This window comes from Dromiciops gliroides, chromosome 5, assembly GCF_019393635.1.
Source record: "Dromiciops gliroides isolate mDroGli1 chromosome 5, mDroGli1.pri, whole genome shotgun sequence".
NCBI lineage: Eukaryota > Metazoa > Chordata > Mammalia > Microbiotheria > Microbiotheriidae > Dromiciops > Dromiciops gliroides.
Window position 1 is genome coordinate 278333802 of NC_057865.1, and position 15965 is coordinate 278349766.

Sequence of the window (15965 nt, forward strand, 5' to 3'; positions counted from 1 at the left end):
TTTTTATGGCATACTAGGTTAGAGGAGTTAATTTTCCCTGAGCATCTGTGTGTTTGTTCCGACTGTGTCGAATGTATTCCAGGACAAATCCTATATGTCAGACTGTGCTATAAGCTGCCTGAAGTCTTAGGCACAGAGAACATACAAGGTCTGGGACAGGGTGATTCTGTATCATGAGTTCAGTAACATTGGGACATATTCTTTTCAGAAAGCCTATGTTTGAATCAAGTGTCCTAAACAATGGTTCTAAATGACCGCAAAGCCCAAGAGAGATCCTGGTACTTGCTTTCTCAAACAAGTCCCCTGAGATTAGCTTCCTTTCTGGTCATTTGAATCTTTCTCATAAAGGTGGAGTGAAGAATGGGTGGCTATGTAATTCCTAGAACAGTGGAACACACTGCCCTTTGAAGACATGGATTAGGGAATAAAAAGATTAAGCAACCTTCCCCCAAATGGTTTTCTCACCTTTCAGAAAATCCTTGTTATTGTTATTAGGATCCTCAGACTTGTGACCAACATTGAAAACATAGTAATATGAAGGACCACGGACAACTAACTCTCTAGTAAGCTCTGGCCCACTCACTCATCTCATTTGAGCCGATTCTTGTCAAGCATTGTCATGGGTCAGAGGTGATGGTGTTTGGGTATTCCTTAATAAATTATTGTCTTGCACACAGTCCAATTAGAATTAAAGTCATCTGGGGCAGCTAGATGGTGCAGTGGTAAAGCACCGGCCCTGGATTCAGGAGGACCTGAGTTCAAATCTGGCCTTAGACACTTGACACTTACTAGCTGTGTGACCCTGGGCAAGTCGCTTAACCCCAATTGCCTCACCAAAAAAAAAAAAAAAATTAAAGTCATCTTTATTTGGCACTAGGGAAAGTGACTGAGAGGAAGGTCAGAGACCTGTCCTCCCCAGGAGGAAGAATTCAAAAGCACTTCTTCCAAGACAATGGGAAGGGCAAGGCTTTTTATAGAAGATAGATTTTGGGGGTGGGAAGGACTTCACACAAGATACTGAAACAGTTGGTATCATATTTCCTGAGCTCTGGGGTTGAAGGTTACAGGCTTTGGGGTGGGGACAATCTTGTCCTCTGGGATTGTCTCTATCTCCGGGCTTTAGCCAGGTGGTTAACACCTGGCTTCCTGCTATCTTGTTATCTGCTAGATTAATCATTTTTCACTGGAGGTGCTTCCCTGGCTTTGTTGTATCTTTGATTTTGTTTCTCATAGGAAAAACCACTTCTGATTGATTTTAGGCCCATGTCACTATGAAGGAATGATTGCCTCTCAAGTTTATAAGTTATATATTGACCTTGAAAGAAAGCCATAATTTTCTCCAAGTCCTCCATAACAGTCTTCAAACAAAATTCTAAGCAAAGGTTCCACTGAAAATGTTTAATATCATAATTTGATCAAAATCCTTGAATACTAAATCAACTTTTTTCATAAAAATCATCTCTAATAGTAATTTTTATCATTATAGCATAACATAGTAGTTAGGCTCCTGGACTTGGAGTCGGGAGACCTGCGTTCAAATTCTGGTACTTAATAACTGTGAGACCACGGTCAAGTTATTTAACCTATGTGAGCATCAGTTTCTTCATTTGTAAAAGGGATATAATATATATTACATAGGTTATATTATGTATAACATAACAATGGGCATAATGTGTTATAATAGTAATATAGAATATATTATAATAGTAACATTGTAATATATTATATATCATATATAACTCCCTCAGGGACTTGTGAGAAATGAATATTTCTCCCTTATATTTAATAACTGATTATTGTATTAGGACCAAGGTTTTTCCCCTTTTCTACTTCCTCATCCAAAAACCAACCAGTGTGGGAAATTTCTCTCAGAGATTTAATAGGCCAAGATCTAATCAGACAGTAAAAAATATTCTCAGTTTGGGCTAATGGGTATATTCCTGCTCATTGTGTTTTTTCAGAAAGGTCCTGGGAAAATGTTCATTCTCCCTATTGTCAAGACAGGTGATATGGAAATTAATGTCTCTTTGACCAAGCTTTGAGTGACTCAAGTAAAGTACTCCAAGATAGCTCATCTCCCATTTGATTAACCAATCAGAGTTGATTAGGCATCCCTTGGGAACACCCCCTCCTCGAAGGGCATATAAACTGTGAGCCTACCACTATTAGAGGTCTTTGATCCGAGAGAGATAGCCAAACGACCATCCTTTTATTAATAAACTGCTGGTCTTAGTAATAAAATTATTTAATTACCCAAGTCTCTCAAACTTTTTCATCATCACAGACTTGTTTGAGAAAGCAAGTACCAGCATCTCTCCTGGGTTTTGTGGTCATTGGAAACTTTTGTTTAGAACACCTGATTCAGGGGCAGCTAGGTGGCACAGTGGATAGAGCACCGGCCCTGGAGTCAGGAGGACCTGAGTTCAAATCCAACCTCAGACACTTAACACTTACTAGCTGTGTGACCCTGGTCAAGTCACTTGACCCCAATTGCCTCACTAAAAACCAAAAACAAAAACAAAAAAAACCACCTGATTCAGGCATTCTGAAAAAAACAGGGAAGGGGTCAAGGTTCCAGAGTCATTGAACTTGTGACAGAATCACCCTGCCCCAGACCTAATGTACTCCATATATTTTTATATATATATACATACATATATATATATATGTATATATAATTACAAAATAGAATTTGATAGTTATAATATTATTATACAACATGGTGCAATAGCATATTGTATACTATGTAATATTATCTTATATAATATACTATAATATAATGATTGGGGGGGCAGCTAGGTGGCTTAACCCCCACTGCCCTGACAAAAAAAAGCAAAAAAAAAAAAAATATATATATATATATAAAATGATTGGTATAATATATAATATTTATACTACCAGCATCATAGCATTGTTGTATGAAAAAACCTCTGTAAAACTTAAAGCACTATATAAATACCAACTGTTCTTTTTAATTTCCTTGATGAAAAAGAGCAGAGTCCATAAGTTGACTCAATGAAATATCACTGTCAGGTAAATGACTGATTAAAAATAAGTAAACGTTTGTATACACACACACACACACACACACACACACACACACACACACCTATGTATATAGAAGCTTTTCTATTATTTAACATTAATTGTTGTTGTTTTTCCTTCCTTCTGGAAGAGAACCATGACATCGGGAGGTGATATCATAACTTGCACTGAATTGGATTTAAGTGAGAGAGGGCTGTGCAAAGTCAACAGTCTCACTCTCCCTCACATTTCTACATCTTAATTTTGGATCTAGGGTTCTTCTTCCATCTAGGACATCTATAGTATAAATTTGCCAAATGTTTCCTAGGAGTTCATACAAGTGAGTTTCTACTGCGCCCATCTCCTATTTGCTCAACATGCAGAAATTCTGAAAGAAAATCAAGAAAAGTAGGCTGAATATAAGAAAGATAGCAGGCTCACCACAATCCCCTTTTTCTGTTCTACTATGCATATGGAAATGTTCATTTTATTTGGTATTTGTTAAGTTTAAAATTTGCAAAAAAAATTGAAATAAAATGAAAAGATCATGTAATTATTCTCTTGGTTAATTCATTTAAGGCAGTTGTAAGAAAACTATGTTTTTGAGGGGTCTGGGTTTTGTTTTTTTGGTTTTTGTTGTTAAGAAAACTATGGTACCAAACCTGGTCTAGAGCTGATATTTTTTTCGCTGTCCAAGGATCGCAGTCGTGGTACCTTGAATAAAGGGCGAGCCCACAGAACACTGCACAGGCGAGAATTGCCCAGAGTCCTAAAAGATTTATGTACAGGGACCTAAATGGAATAAACAGATGATTAATAAATTAATCATTTATATTCAAAGAATTTTAGAAACTGAAGTTACAGCTAGACAGTCCAGAGGATGGAGCCCTAGGCATGGACTTGGGAAGACGAATTCAAATTCAGACTCAGATACTTACTAGCTGTGTAACCCTAGGTGAATCATTCAAACTCTGCCTGCCTCAGTTTCTTTATAAAATAGGAGTGATGGGGGCAGCTAGGTGGCGCAGTGGATAGAGCACTGGCCCTGGATTCAGGAGGACCTGAGTTCAAATCCAGCCTCAGACACTTAACACTTACTAGCTGTGTGACCCTGGGCAAGTCACTTAACCCCAACTGCCTCACCAAAAAAAAAAAAGAAAAAAAAATAGGAGTGATGATAGCACCTACCTCCCAGAGTTGTTATGAAGACTAAATGAGATATTTGTAAAACACTTTGCAAACCTTAAAACACTATATAAATGCTAGCTTTTATTGTTATTATCAATATTATTATTACTATCTATGTGACCTTGGGAAAGTCACTTTACTTAATGCTCTTCATTTAACAATGCTTAGGCCTCAGTTTCTTCATCTGTAATATGAAGAGGTTGAATTAGATGGTCTTTGAAACTTCTAGCTCTATGGTCCTATAGCAATTTTTTTTTATTGTAGAATTTTCCAAAAAGATTAACGATCTTCCAAAATAATCATTTTCAATACACTTCTGTCTCCAAATACATCTCAACTTCTTGAGTGCTCAAGATGCTTATGAAAGGAACACCCTTTGGGAGTTTGCGAAACCGATGTAGGGAATAGAGAGAGACTGCGTTAGAGACAGGAAGATCTGACTTTGAGTCCTGCCTTTGACTCATCCTGGCTATGTGACCTTGGCAAGTCACAAGCTCTCTAGCCCTAGGTCACACTAAGTCACTGAGAATTGCACTGGTGGAAGGAGTTTCCAAACCCAGAGCTGACCATCCTGATGAAATTGCAGGTCTCGGGGAATAATCATAATAAAGATAACAGTTGTTACTTATGTTGCTTAGAAAGCACATCGAGTACATTATTTTATTTGACCTTCATAACAACATCAGGAAAAGTATGTACTACACAACTATCAGTCCTACTTTGAAGGAAACCAAAGCTCAGAGAGGTTGTGATTTGCTGAGGATCCCACTGCTAAGTATTCGAGACAGGATCCAAAACCATATCTTCCTGACTCACCATCCTGCACTTTATCTAACACACTCTAACAGATAATGAGGAAAATAATTTAAAACCCAAAAGGCAAAAAAAAAAAAAGACAATAAAAAATAATTCTGTCTGGTTTTGAACCAGATGTTCAAAGGACAGGAATGCTCCTTTATTTGATCTCTGCAACACTGAACACATTTAGCTGACATAAAAGCCCCTATTTCATGTCTCACTTGGAATCAATAATCCAAAGGTATCTCCCAAAGTGCATCTCTTGAGGAATTTTGTACAATATGAACATATGAACTGGAGACACCTGATTAAAAGGAGAGTTTAGAAGCCCACAGTTTGCTGCATCCAAGTTTAATGCTTTTTAAATGCCAAACCAATAATTAAAGTGGGATCTTGGACTCTCTCTACCTCTTAGATGTGGTCTCCTGTAGAAAACTATTTGTGAAAGCTGGCTTGTTCCCTTCTCCTATTTTAACCAAGGCTTCCCCCAATATGTGCAGAGGGCATTGTTATAAAAATTTTATAATAACAAGATGGTGGTTGATGAGAGAATAAAAGACAACCACCCAAACATAGGACATTCTTTTTTTTTCTCATCCTCCTCAACCCACCCCCTCCTCACTCAACCTCCCAATCTAAAGCTTTCCATGGTGCTCGCTACAATGCCTGTTCCATAGGTAACAAATTAGCTTTCATCTTAAACCTCTTCCTTTCTTGCTCCTTCTATCACATAGGGCATTCTTATGAAGATTTTATAACAATAATAATCACTGGGAAGCAGCTAGGTGGCACAGTGGATAGACAACCAGATCTGGATTCAGGAGGACCTGAGTTCAAACCAGGCCTCGGATACTTGACACTTACTAGCCATGTGACCCTGGGCAAGTCACTTAACCTTCACTGCCCTACCAAAAAAAAAAAAAAAAAGGAAAGAAAGAAAGAAAAGAAACAATAATAATAGCTAGCATTTATAAGGTACGTTTACTTTACATATGCAAATCACATTACATGCTATTTTGTTTATTACGTAATATATGTAATATATTTGGCACATGAATATAATATATTTAATTTATATAGATGAGAAAGTAAGCATATGGGTCAGAAATTAATTGTGATTCTTTCAGTATCCATTTCTGGGGTACTGCTAGTTATTCCCTATGCTCCTCATTCAATTTTTCTTTCTATCAGATATTCTGAGAACTTGAAAAGTTGTTTTACCTACAGCATGGACTTCTTTCTATGTATAATTTGGTCTGGCCCAATTGCCTTCTTGGCCTCATCTTCTTTCTCAAAATGTCCTCTCCTTCATATAGTACATGGGAAAGAAAGTGTGCAATTCAAAATGGGGTAGTTCTATTGTCAAGGGAGATGAAAATGTTTACTGTAGTTATACTAGCAGGTTTCTTTAATTTTTCTTTTGTCCATTATCTCCCTCCAATTTCATCTCTAAATGCTATTTCTGATAAGGCAACTGGGTGGGACGACTGGAAAATCAGAAAGACCTGAGTCAAAATCCAACTTCGGAAACTTATTTCCTGTGTGACTGTGGACAAGTCACTTAACTGCTGCCTGCCTCAGTTTCCTGACCTATAAAATGGGGATAATAATCAGACCTTCTCACTATGGTTGTTATAAGGATAAAATGAGATAATATGTGTAACACATTTGGCAAGCCTTAAAGCAATTATCTAAATGCTGGCTATTATTAGGATAATCATTTTTTGTAGATTTCTTTTCCTCGATACCCCTCTTCATTGTTTTCCAAATCATAATCTCCTGCTATACTCCTCCGTAACACTTCCAAGGGAGTTTTGGTTCTAACCTGATATTGCCCATGCATGACACATCTGTCTGTTTGGCAAGAACAGTAAGTGTTCACTAATCAATGTCGTTTGACCTCTCTACTATAACAATTGCTTGTAACAATAGATCACATAAACGTCATAGGAAATGGTGATACTGTAAATCAATATTTTTTCCTTTATAAGAACAATAACGTTGTGACATAATGTAATATATAATATATGAATTTATAATTATAAATAATATCTATTCCTCATTTCCTCTATTCATGGCTTGCTAGAGCAGGGCAGGTTGGAGCTATTGTTGCATATGTTATGTTTTTCTCATCTTTATCCTTCAGTACAGTATAGGAGGATAGAATGCTATCCACTTCCTGACAGAGGGAGAAAGATGCTGGAAACACAGCCCTACACCAAGCTGCCTCTTCTCATCATCTTTATCATCACTGCTGTTATATAAAATAGTTATATAAAAAGAGTTAGTGGGGGCAGCTAGGTGGCACAGTGGATAAAGCACTGGCCCTGGATTCAGGAGGACCTGAGTTCAAATCTGAACAGTTACTAGCTGTGTGAGCCTGGGCAAGTCACTTAACCCCCATTGCCTCACCAAAATAGATAGATAGATAGATAGATAGATAGATAGATAGATAGATAGATAGATAGATAGATAGATAAAAGGAGTTAGTCTTTTATAAAGATGGAAGAGTATTGAAATGTCTGCTGGAATTTTTCTTACAGTTTTGCATGGAATCTGTTTTTGCAGGAAATGTACCGCTGGACTTGGGATTGGTTAATACCATAGATGGTGGTCCATGTGAAGGTCCCGCCGATGATGATTGTCCAAAAGCTATGTCTTTGCAAAGGGTTTGGATTGAAGCTAAGTAGAAAAGAATAGGGGAAAGAGTGTCAACTTGTCACACACCAAAAACAACACTGCTGAAATATTTCACATTTGAGGTCAATGACTGCAGGATATGTAACTATGGGTATTCTTCAGCAATTTCCTTATCTTTAGAATAATCCTTTTTTTTTTTTTTTTGAGATCTAGATCTCCTTATTAAGATATCTCCTAGGGGGAAGCTAGGTGTCAAAGTGGATAAAACATGTAGCACATGGATAAAGTGGATTCAGGACCTGAGCTCAAATCTGGCCTCAGACACTTGACACTAGCTGTGTGACTCTGGGCAAGTCACTTAACCCTCATTGCCCTGCAAAAATAAATAAATAAATAAAAATAAAAGAAGATATCTCCTAATCAAGACCTTGAACTGAATACCAAGGATGCCTTCTGATCAAAGGCCACATCCTTGACTCCTAGAATCCCTCATCCCCACTGCCCTTGAGAGTGGACCTTTCTAAGCCCACCTTTCCCCCCAAATTCCTTACCTGCCTTTATTTAAACTGTATATAAACCCTGGCAATCTATTATTTGGTATCCTATCCAGCAATAGGCTGGATAGTACCTGTGCATGTGTTAAATTTTCTTTCCTGCTTAATAAAACACTTCTTTAATTTCACAGGCATTGTCTTTCTCTGGTTTCCTTCCCTTTTAGGAAAAAGGGCATATAAATCTCAAACTAGCCTTTTCATTCTCCAGTCTTCGTCTTTGGGGAAAGAGATCTAAATTCCCTCAAGAGCATTTGCCTCGGTTTACAACGATAACATAGTATAATAAAAAGAATAATAATTGTACATGAAACTGGAAATCTGTTGTGTATAACTTGTTATTCCTTTTAAATATATGTACATTTTAAAATATTCATTTTGTTAAATATTTCCCAATTACATTTTAATCTGGGTCAGTCCATGCTAGGAAGTGTTGTACCACCCTTTGTGCCCACAATTTGACACCTGGGTACTACTATTATCTCTAAAGTTCCCTCCAAGTCAAGCATCTTGTGATTCTGATTATTCATATATTTGCTATTTGGCTTTTAAAAGATAGTGTGAATAGAAAAAAGTAAAGAGAAAAAATTAAAAGATAGTGTGGTACAGTATCACAGAAGCATCTTTTAAAAAACTTTGTAGTTCAGGGGGCAGCTAGGTGGCGCAGTGGATAGAGCACTGGCCCTGGAGTACCTGAGTTCAAATCCAGCCTCAGACACTTAATACTTACTACCTGTGTGACCCTGGGCAAGTCACTTAACCCCAATTGCCTCACTAAAACAAACAAACAAACAAAAAACTTTGTAGTTCAACTGTTAAGAAATAGTATTTCTCTGGTCTAAAAACTTCAAAATTCCCCCTTCTCTTCTTGGGAAAGTGACCAATTAGTCAAGAACAAAAGGGCTTCCTTAAGGAAATGGATTAGGAAGGGAAATTAAATTTTGAACAAAGAATACCCCTTATCTTGTTAAAATCCTTGTCTTTCCCTTAAATCCAGAAGCAAATGAGCTGTGACCTAACCTTTTTCGTTCAGAAAGTATTGAAATAGTGGTTTTTCCATAGAGACGTTTGCAGTACTTGAGGGGAGGAAATCAAGGAAAAAATGGATTTGAAAGTAGATTTTTAGGAGAACAAAACTGACCCCATTTTGTGTTATATTTGCTATTAAAGATATATTTCTTTTTCTGTGAATTGAATGACTACTTCTGTACTCCCCTTTCCCCAATCACTTTACAATTACAAAAGCAAAAGAGTCCTCATAAACCTTTGAATAGTTCCAAGAACTCAGTCCCTTCTTTCCCTCTCTCTCTCTCCCTCTTTCTCTCTCTTTCTCACACACACACACACACAAAATCTGTGGAATTACTGCACACACAATTCCATCACCTACTGATGGTATCTACTCTTCTTTTTTTTGTTTGTTTGTTTTTGTTGTTGTTGGGTTTTTTTTGGTGGGGCAATGGGGGTTATGTGACTTGCCCAGGGTCACACAGCTAGTAAGTGTGAAGTGTCTGAGGCCAGATTTGAACTCAGGTACTCCTGAATCCAGGGCCTGTGCTTTATCCACTGCACCACCTAGCCGCCCCCGGTATCTGCTCTTGAGTTGATAAATGAACTGCAGCTTACCTGTCTGCAACCTGTCCTAGTTTATTTGTGCAGTGGCTATCAAGGACCCTACAAATTCTTGGAACGCTGTACTGATTATTGTTCTGGAATGTTAACCCCACATTCACTTTTAACTACTTTATTATTTTTTCCTTGTTCAAGATTCCTATGTTACTTCAAATCATCTTGAGGTAGAGGTATAAGTCCAGGGGCAGCTAAGAGGCACAGTAGATAGAGTGCCAGGCCTGGAGTCAGGAAGATTCCTCTTCCTGAGTTCAAATTCAACCTACCACATAGTGAGAGATGTGTAAATGTTAGCTATTGCTATTGTCACTGATTTAATAATGTTTGACTAAAATTGGACAATGTACTCTCTGGTTAGTAAGGTAGGTGGTTCAGTGGTTCACTGGACCTGGACTGAGAAGACCTGAGTTTAAATTCAGCCTCAGAGCCTTACTAGATACATGACCCTGGGGAAGTCACTTCACCCTGTTTGCCTTAGTTTCCTCATCTGTAAAATGAGCTGGACAAAGAAATGGCAAGCTACTCTGTTATGGGCCTGGGGTACCTCAGAAGTTTTCTGGGGAAATCAAGGAACCTTCTCCTTGAAACTAAACCAAAGGGGCAGCTAGGTGGTGCAGTGGATAGAACACTGGCCCTGGATTCAGGAGGACCAGAGTTCAAATCTGACCTCAGACACTTAACACTTACTAGCTGTGTGACCCTGGGCGAGTCATTTAACCCTAATTGCCTCACTTAAAAAAAAAAAAAAGAAACTAAACCACAGGATAGATACAGCTGCACTGGAGATAAGCAGCACTTCTCTGGACTGAGATAATAACTCCTGGACCACCACCCTTCATTCCAATCTCCCCCACCCCTTGAGGAGATAACCTTATTAGGTGTGGCTGCTGCCAAAGTGGCCTGGAGGGGACAGAACAAACGCCCCAGACCAGACTGCTTCAAACCTACCACCCAATAAGGGAACTTGCCACAGTCAGATGATCACCTCATCGGACCACCATTGGTCCTCTATAAAAGTATCTGCCTGTCTCAGAGAGCCATACCTCTGTGCCAGGCCTTCTCCCTATGAGAAGCCCAAAGACTTCTCTCTTGGTTTCCTTTCCCTAGCACCTAAATAAAATATTATTTTGTTCTAACTGGATTTGTGTGCAAGAGGGTTTAATTCTTTAAAGAGGAATTCCGAAGGACCCCTACCCCAAACCCCCAGCTCTTTCCCCCATAACAACTCTATTATCTTTGCCAAGAAAACCCCAAATGGGGTCAGGAAGAGTTAGACACGACTGAACAACAACAAATCTCAATGGCCAGAAATCTGTTCATTTACATGAGGTATTAATTGTGTATACTGGTACATGCCAAGCCTGTAATGAATGATGTATAAATCGTTATCGTTGAGGGCCATATTGTTCTTTATACTGTTGCTGCATTTCAAAAGGTAGTTCCTGGTACTGTTGATCTGAGATAGGATCATATTTCTAACTTATTATAGAATTTAAAAGTAGGCTATTAGGTAAATGTTGTAAATACAATGTTAGGGATTTTAAAATCACTCTCTCCTTATTGTATCCCAATACTCTTATAGCCCTAAGACTAAAGCTTACCACCTAAGTGTCCTATATTTAATTGGATACTTCCGTGATAAAATCAACAATGTCATTTCAATCTGGAGTGTACATAAAGGCCTAAGAAGAGACCACTAGGTAGTATACTTATAAAAGCCGAGTGCTTTCCTTATCACAGAAACCTATCAAATCAGCTCCAAATGGGTTTGGAAGGGCCCCACATCATTGCTATCCTGGAGAACCCCATGATCATTCTACCCTCCTCATCAACAAATGAAATTGCCTAGCAGGCTATCTAGAACACCCAATATTGACAAAGATTCAATGACCCCATGAAGTGAATCTAAGCCAATACTCAGGGATATGTGGCTTAGATTCACTTCATGAGGGTACTGGCCTGGAAGGTATATCTTTAAGGCTGCACTCTCAGTCTGAGAACCTTCAGTCATAAGTCCATGGCCATAGGTCAGAAGAAGTTTCTGATTCTTTTTACTGGTAAGCCTACACTGATGAGTGATGAGTTTATCAGGTATGGCCCATTGCTCATCATTCAAGGATCATTGAATCTTTGTCAACATTGGGAAGTATGCACGAAGGACTGAGCAGTCCGTCATGACAAACGGGCGTGCAACCCCTCAAAGGAAGCCTAATCAGTTAATAGTATGTGCTTCTGGAATAATGCCAAATTGCTGGTGCATAAAAACAGAATTAGTGAACTTTGTTAACCTTTACGATCATACAGTTGCAGTGTGCTTCAAAAGGTGAGAGAAGATTACAGTTACTTATTATGATTTGCTAGACTGAACAAACCCTCTGTATATACTGCAGATGAGAGTTATATTACATATCTATATATAGTTTTCGATAGATAGATCAATCAGTTATATAGATTCAGAATATCTCTCCTATGTACTGGGCCAATTGACCAGCAGGATAAAGCTGCAATGGCTTTTATATTGGACCACCTTGACCCCAGTTAGGATCGCTAAACTGCCTATCCTTCTGGCTACTGTTAGTAGTTAGTAGTTAGTAAAGCACTGGCTGGAGACTCAAATATGTTTGAATTGTTCATTTTGTCACTGCATTGCTTTCTGTATCCCAAGGTGCACTGTTACATCATCTACAGTAGTTCTTGTCACCTCATGCTTTTTCTGAATTAGGTGTCTTAACTGACAGCGCAGATAATACCATCTTTTGAACCAACTAGAGTGTTATATTTTGCTACTGCTTAGCACATACAAAATTGAGATCTAAAATGAACAGATGAGGACAGCTGGTTGGTGCAGTAGGGTGAGCACTGACCCTGGAGTCAGAAGGACCTGAATTCAAGTTTGGCCTAAGACACTAAAGGTGTGAGCTTGGGCAAGTTACTTAACTCTGATTGCCTCCCCCCAAAAAAGTAGTAATAAAATGAACAAATGTAGATTATACTTCAAATAATTATGTCGTTAGCACAAAATAGTCAAACTATGGAAATACCTTTTAAAACTTCCTTTTTAGTTCACCTGAAATGATTAAGAAAATATTTCTTTGGTCTAAAAGCCCTTTCCAAATTTACTTTCCTCCCTGGTATCTCCTGATTCCTAGGCCAGGATTCTTTCTAGTATAGTGATGAAAGATCAACACCCTTCCTGCCCCCCCCCACCCCCAAAGTGTCATATGAACCTTAAAAGATTATTTACCATCTTCTACTTGCATGCTATCCTTACTGATATGGGGTTTAGAACATATGGAACACTTAGGGGACTATTAAAGTTTAAACTTGCCAACTAGATATCAGGACAGACACACCTAAGATAAAATTCTACAGCAGGAAAGTCAATTAGGTGTGGCTACTACCAAGGGACAGAGATAACTCCAGAGGCCAGGACCATCACCCTTCATTCAGGCTTTCCCATCCCACCCCTTATTCAAGCTTACCCCATCCTCAAAAGGAACGTTCTATTGTTAGGGGGTCACCACATCTATCCTCTATAAAGTCTTTTGCCTTTCTTCTGTTCGAAGAAGAGAATGTTTCTAAGCTACCTCCTTCCCTGTGAAGGGAGGTCTTTTGACTTCCCTCTCAGCCACTTTCTCTAGCACCCAAATAAAAGGCCATCTTTATTCTAATTGGACTATGTGTGAGGGCTGTAATTCTTTACAGAGGAATACGTAAGGATCCCCACCGCCTCTTTCCCCTGTGACACTTACTATTTTGAATGTTACTGTGTTTCTGTTGAAATTTTATTCTGCTTACTGACTGACATAATAACATATAACACAAACACCTACGTGAAGGATAAATGGAAACTTACTCCCAGAAGTTCAATCTTCCTCCATGATAGGAATCATTCAGAATATTGTTGATCCCACCTTGAACCACAGAAGCCTGTATGATCACAGATGCAAATCCTGCCACCATGATGCCAACTTGGAAAACATCTGTCCAGACGACAGCTTTGAGACCACCCTTGGTTGGGGGGAAAAAAATACATTTAAGAGTATTATCAGGGGCAGCTAGGTGGTGCAGTGGATAAAGCACCGGCCCTGGATTCAGGAGGACTTGAGTTTAAATCTGGTCTCAAACACTTGACACTTACTAGTGGTGTGACCCTGGGCAAGTCACTTAAACCTCATTGCCCCATCCAAAAAAAAAGAGTATTATCATTCAGATGACAGGATTATAGATCAGAGTAAAGTTCATTTTGAGTATTACCATTCTGTTGACAAGATCATAGATTTAGACCCTGAGGGAGGGTTTTTAGAATCTATTTAGTCCAGCCCCCTTGTTTTACAAGTGAGGAAACTGAGCCCTACTTCTTCCTCCTTCTCTTTTCCTCCTCCTTCTCTTCTTCTTCTTAAAGTTGCTTACTCAAGATTATTATTATGTATGTTATTATTATATCAAATATCTGGTAAATGGCAGAGCTAGGATTTGAACTCAGCTTTCCTGATTTCCAATCCAGCATTCTTCTTTGTACCACACTGCCCCACCAGGTCAGAGCATAACACTTTATCCAAGATTTCTTCCCCGAAGAAGTCTTCCCCATTCTAACCCCTAGGCCTACTTCCCTCTACCCTGCCCCATCTACAGTCACAAAAGAAGCAAACAAAACTGAGAAAGAAGTAATAAATGTTTCACCCCTGAATAATTCTGATTTGACCATTCTTCTGGTGTAATTAAAGAAACATGGGCAATCAATTTTCTGTCACAAAATGAACAATTGCCTGACAATTAGAAATTAAAATTGTGCAAAACCAATGAGTAGTGCCCCTGTAGAAATAGGGATGAGCATACCATTGTACAGTAGAAAGTGCAGACCACTCCAGTGGCAACGACTGCACCCCACAGATCGAATCCAGTGACTGCAAAAAAAGGAAAAACAAATGAAACGGTATGATGCCACAGCCTCTTGAAAATGACATTCCAGATTTCAGGAAGTTGTTGTGAAACAGATAGAGCCACAGTGAAGGGAGCACTAGATCTAGAGTTTGAGGACCTGAGTCTAAAAGCTATGCGAACTTGAGCAAATGACCACATCTCTCTGAGCTTTGAAAGACGAGAGATTTAGAGCTCTCAGATTTAAGGATTTAGAGCCGGACAGGACCTAAGAGATCATCTGGGGCCAAGCCCCACAAACTATAGAGAAGGAAAATGAGGCTCTCCATGACTTGCTCAGGTCACACAACAGGTAGCAGAATAGCTAGGATTTAAACTCAAACCCTCCAAAACTAAATCCCATGATCTATCCAATATACCATCCTCCTATGATCTCACCTAACACCTAATCCTATGATTCTACTTGTGAGACAGACTGGGTTTAATAGACTTTATCTTCTAATTGCTTCTCTAATATCTCCTGGACCAAATCAACATAGTTTAGTTACCTCACTTGTACAATGAAGGTGCTTAGGAAGAGGAGCTCAAAAGTCCCTGTTTTTAAAATTTGTATTATTTTATGATTTTTTTATGATTCCAAGATATGCACGGACAGTAATGGGACATAAACCACAAGTGGAGCTTGAGAGCTCAATAGGACTTTAGACTACAGGGAAGGAAACTGAGGTCAAGTGACTCAGCTGAAGAGATGAATGAATGGATCTACCTATGGTCAAAGAGCTAGTAAACATCTCAGATGATATTTGAACCCAGTACCTCCTGACTCCTGTTCCAGTATTACATCTTTTACACACCCCATTGAATCTCAAGGCTAAAGAGAGAGGATAGGAATAAGCCTGAAAGAACTGAATGGATGAAATACATGCTTCTATTTCTTAGAAGCAGAAGTAAGCGCCGATGGTGGGGTGTCACATAAAAGAGGAGTCCTTACAGCTGGATGTTTAGAAAGAATAGGGCTGAAAAAAGTGTTTTCCTGCTCCTTCCATTAGTTAACAAAGGCATCGTGAAAGGAGCTGGGAGGGGGGGTGGTCGTTACAGAAGTGATTAGAATAAAGACAGCAAACCAGAACTGGAAGGGCATTAGGAGTCTGGAAATAAAAATAAGTCATTTTTATATAACTCTTTTAAAATAAGTTACCAAAATAGAAAGCTTCTATATAGGACTTTAAAGTATCCGAAACACTTGAAGTTTGT

General features: G+C 38.7%; 1 protein-coding gene across 1 annotated transcript in view; it reads right to left on the reverse strand.

The window, feature by feature from the left end:
* The window catches only part of LOC122729312 (sodium-coupled monocarboxylate transporter 1-like), a 49193-nt gene that overhangs the window by 13452 nt on the left and 19776 nt on the right, over nt 1–15965 (reverse strand). The window contains exons 4-7 of the mRNA XM_043968108.1: nt 14670–14737; nt 13687–13841; nt 7552–7692; nt 3687–3816 (exon numbers count right to left, since the gene is read on the reverse strand). Coding sequence (XP_043824043.1) covers nt 3687–3816; nt 7552–7692; nt 13687–13841; nt 14670–14737 — 494 coding nt within the window. The remainder of the gene's footprint in view (nt 1–3686; nt 3817–7551; nt 7693–13686; nt 13842–14669; nt 14738–15965) is intronic.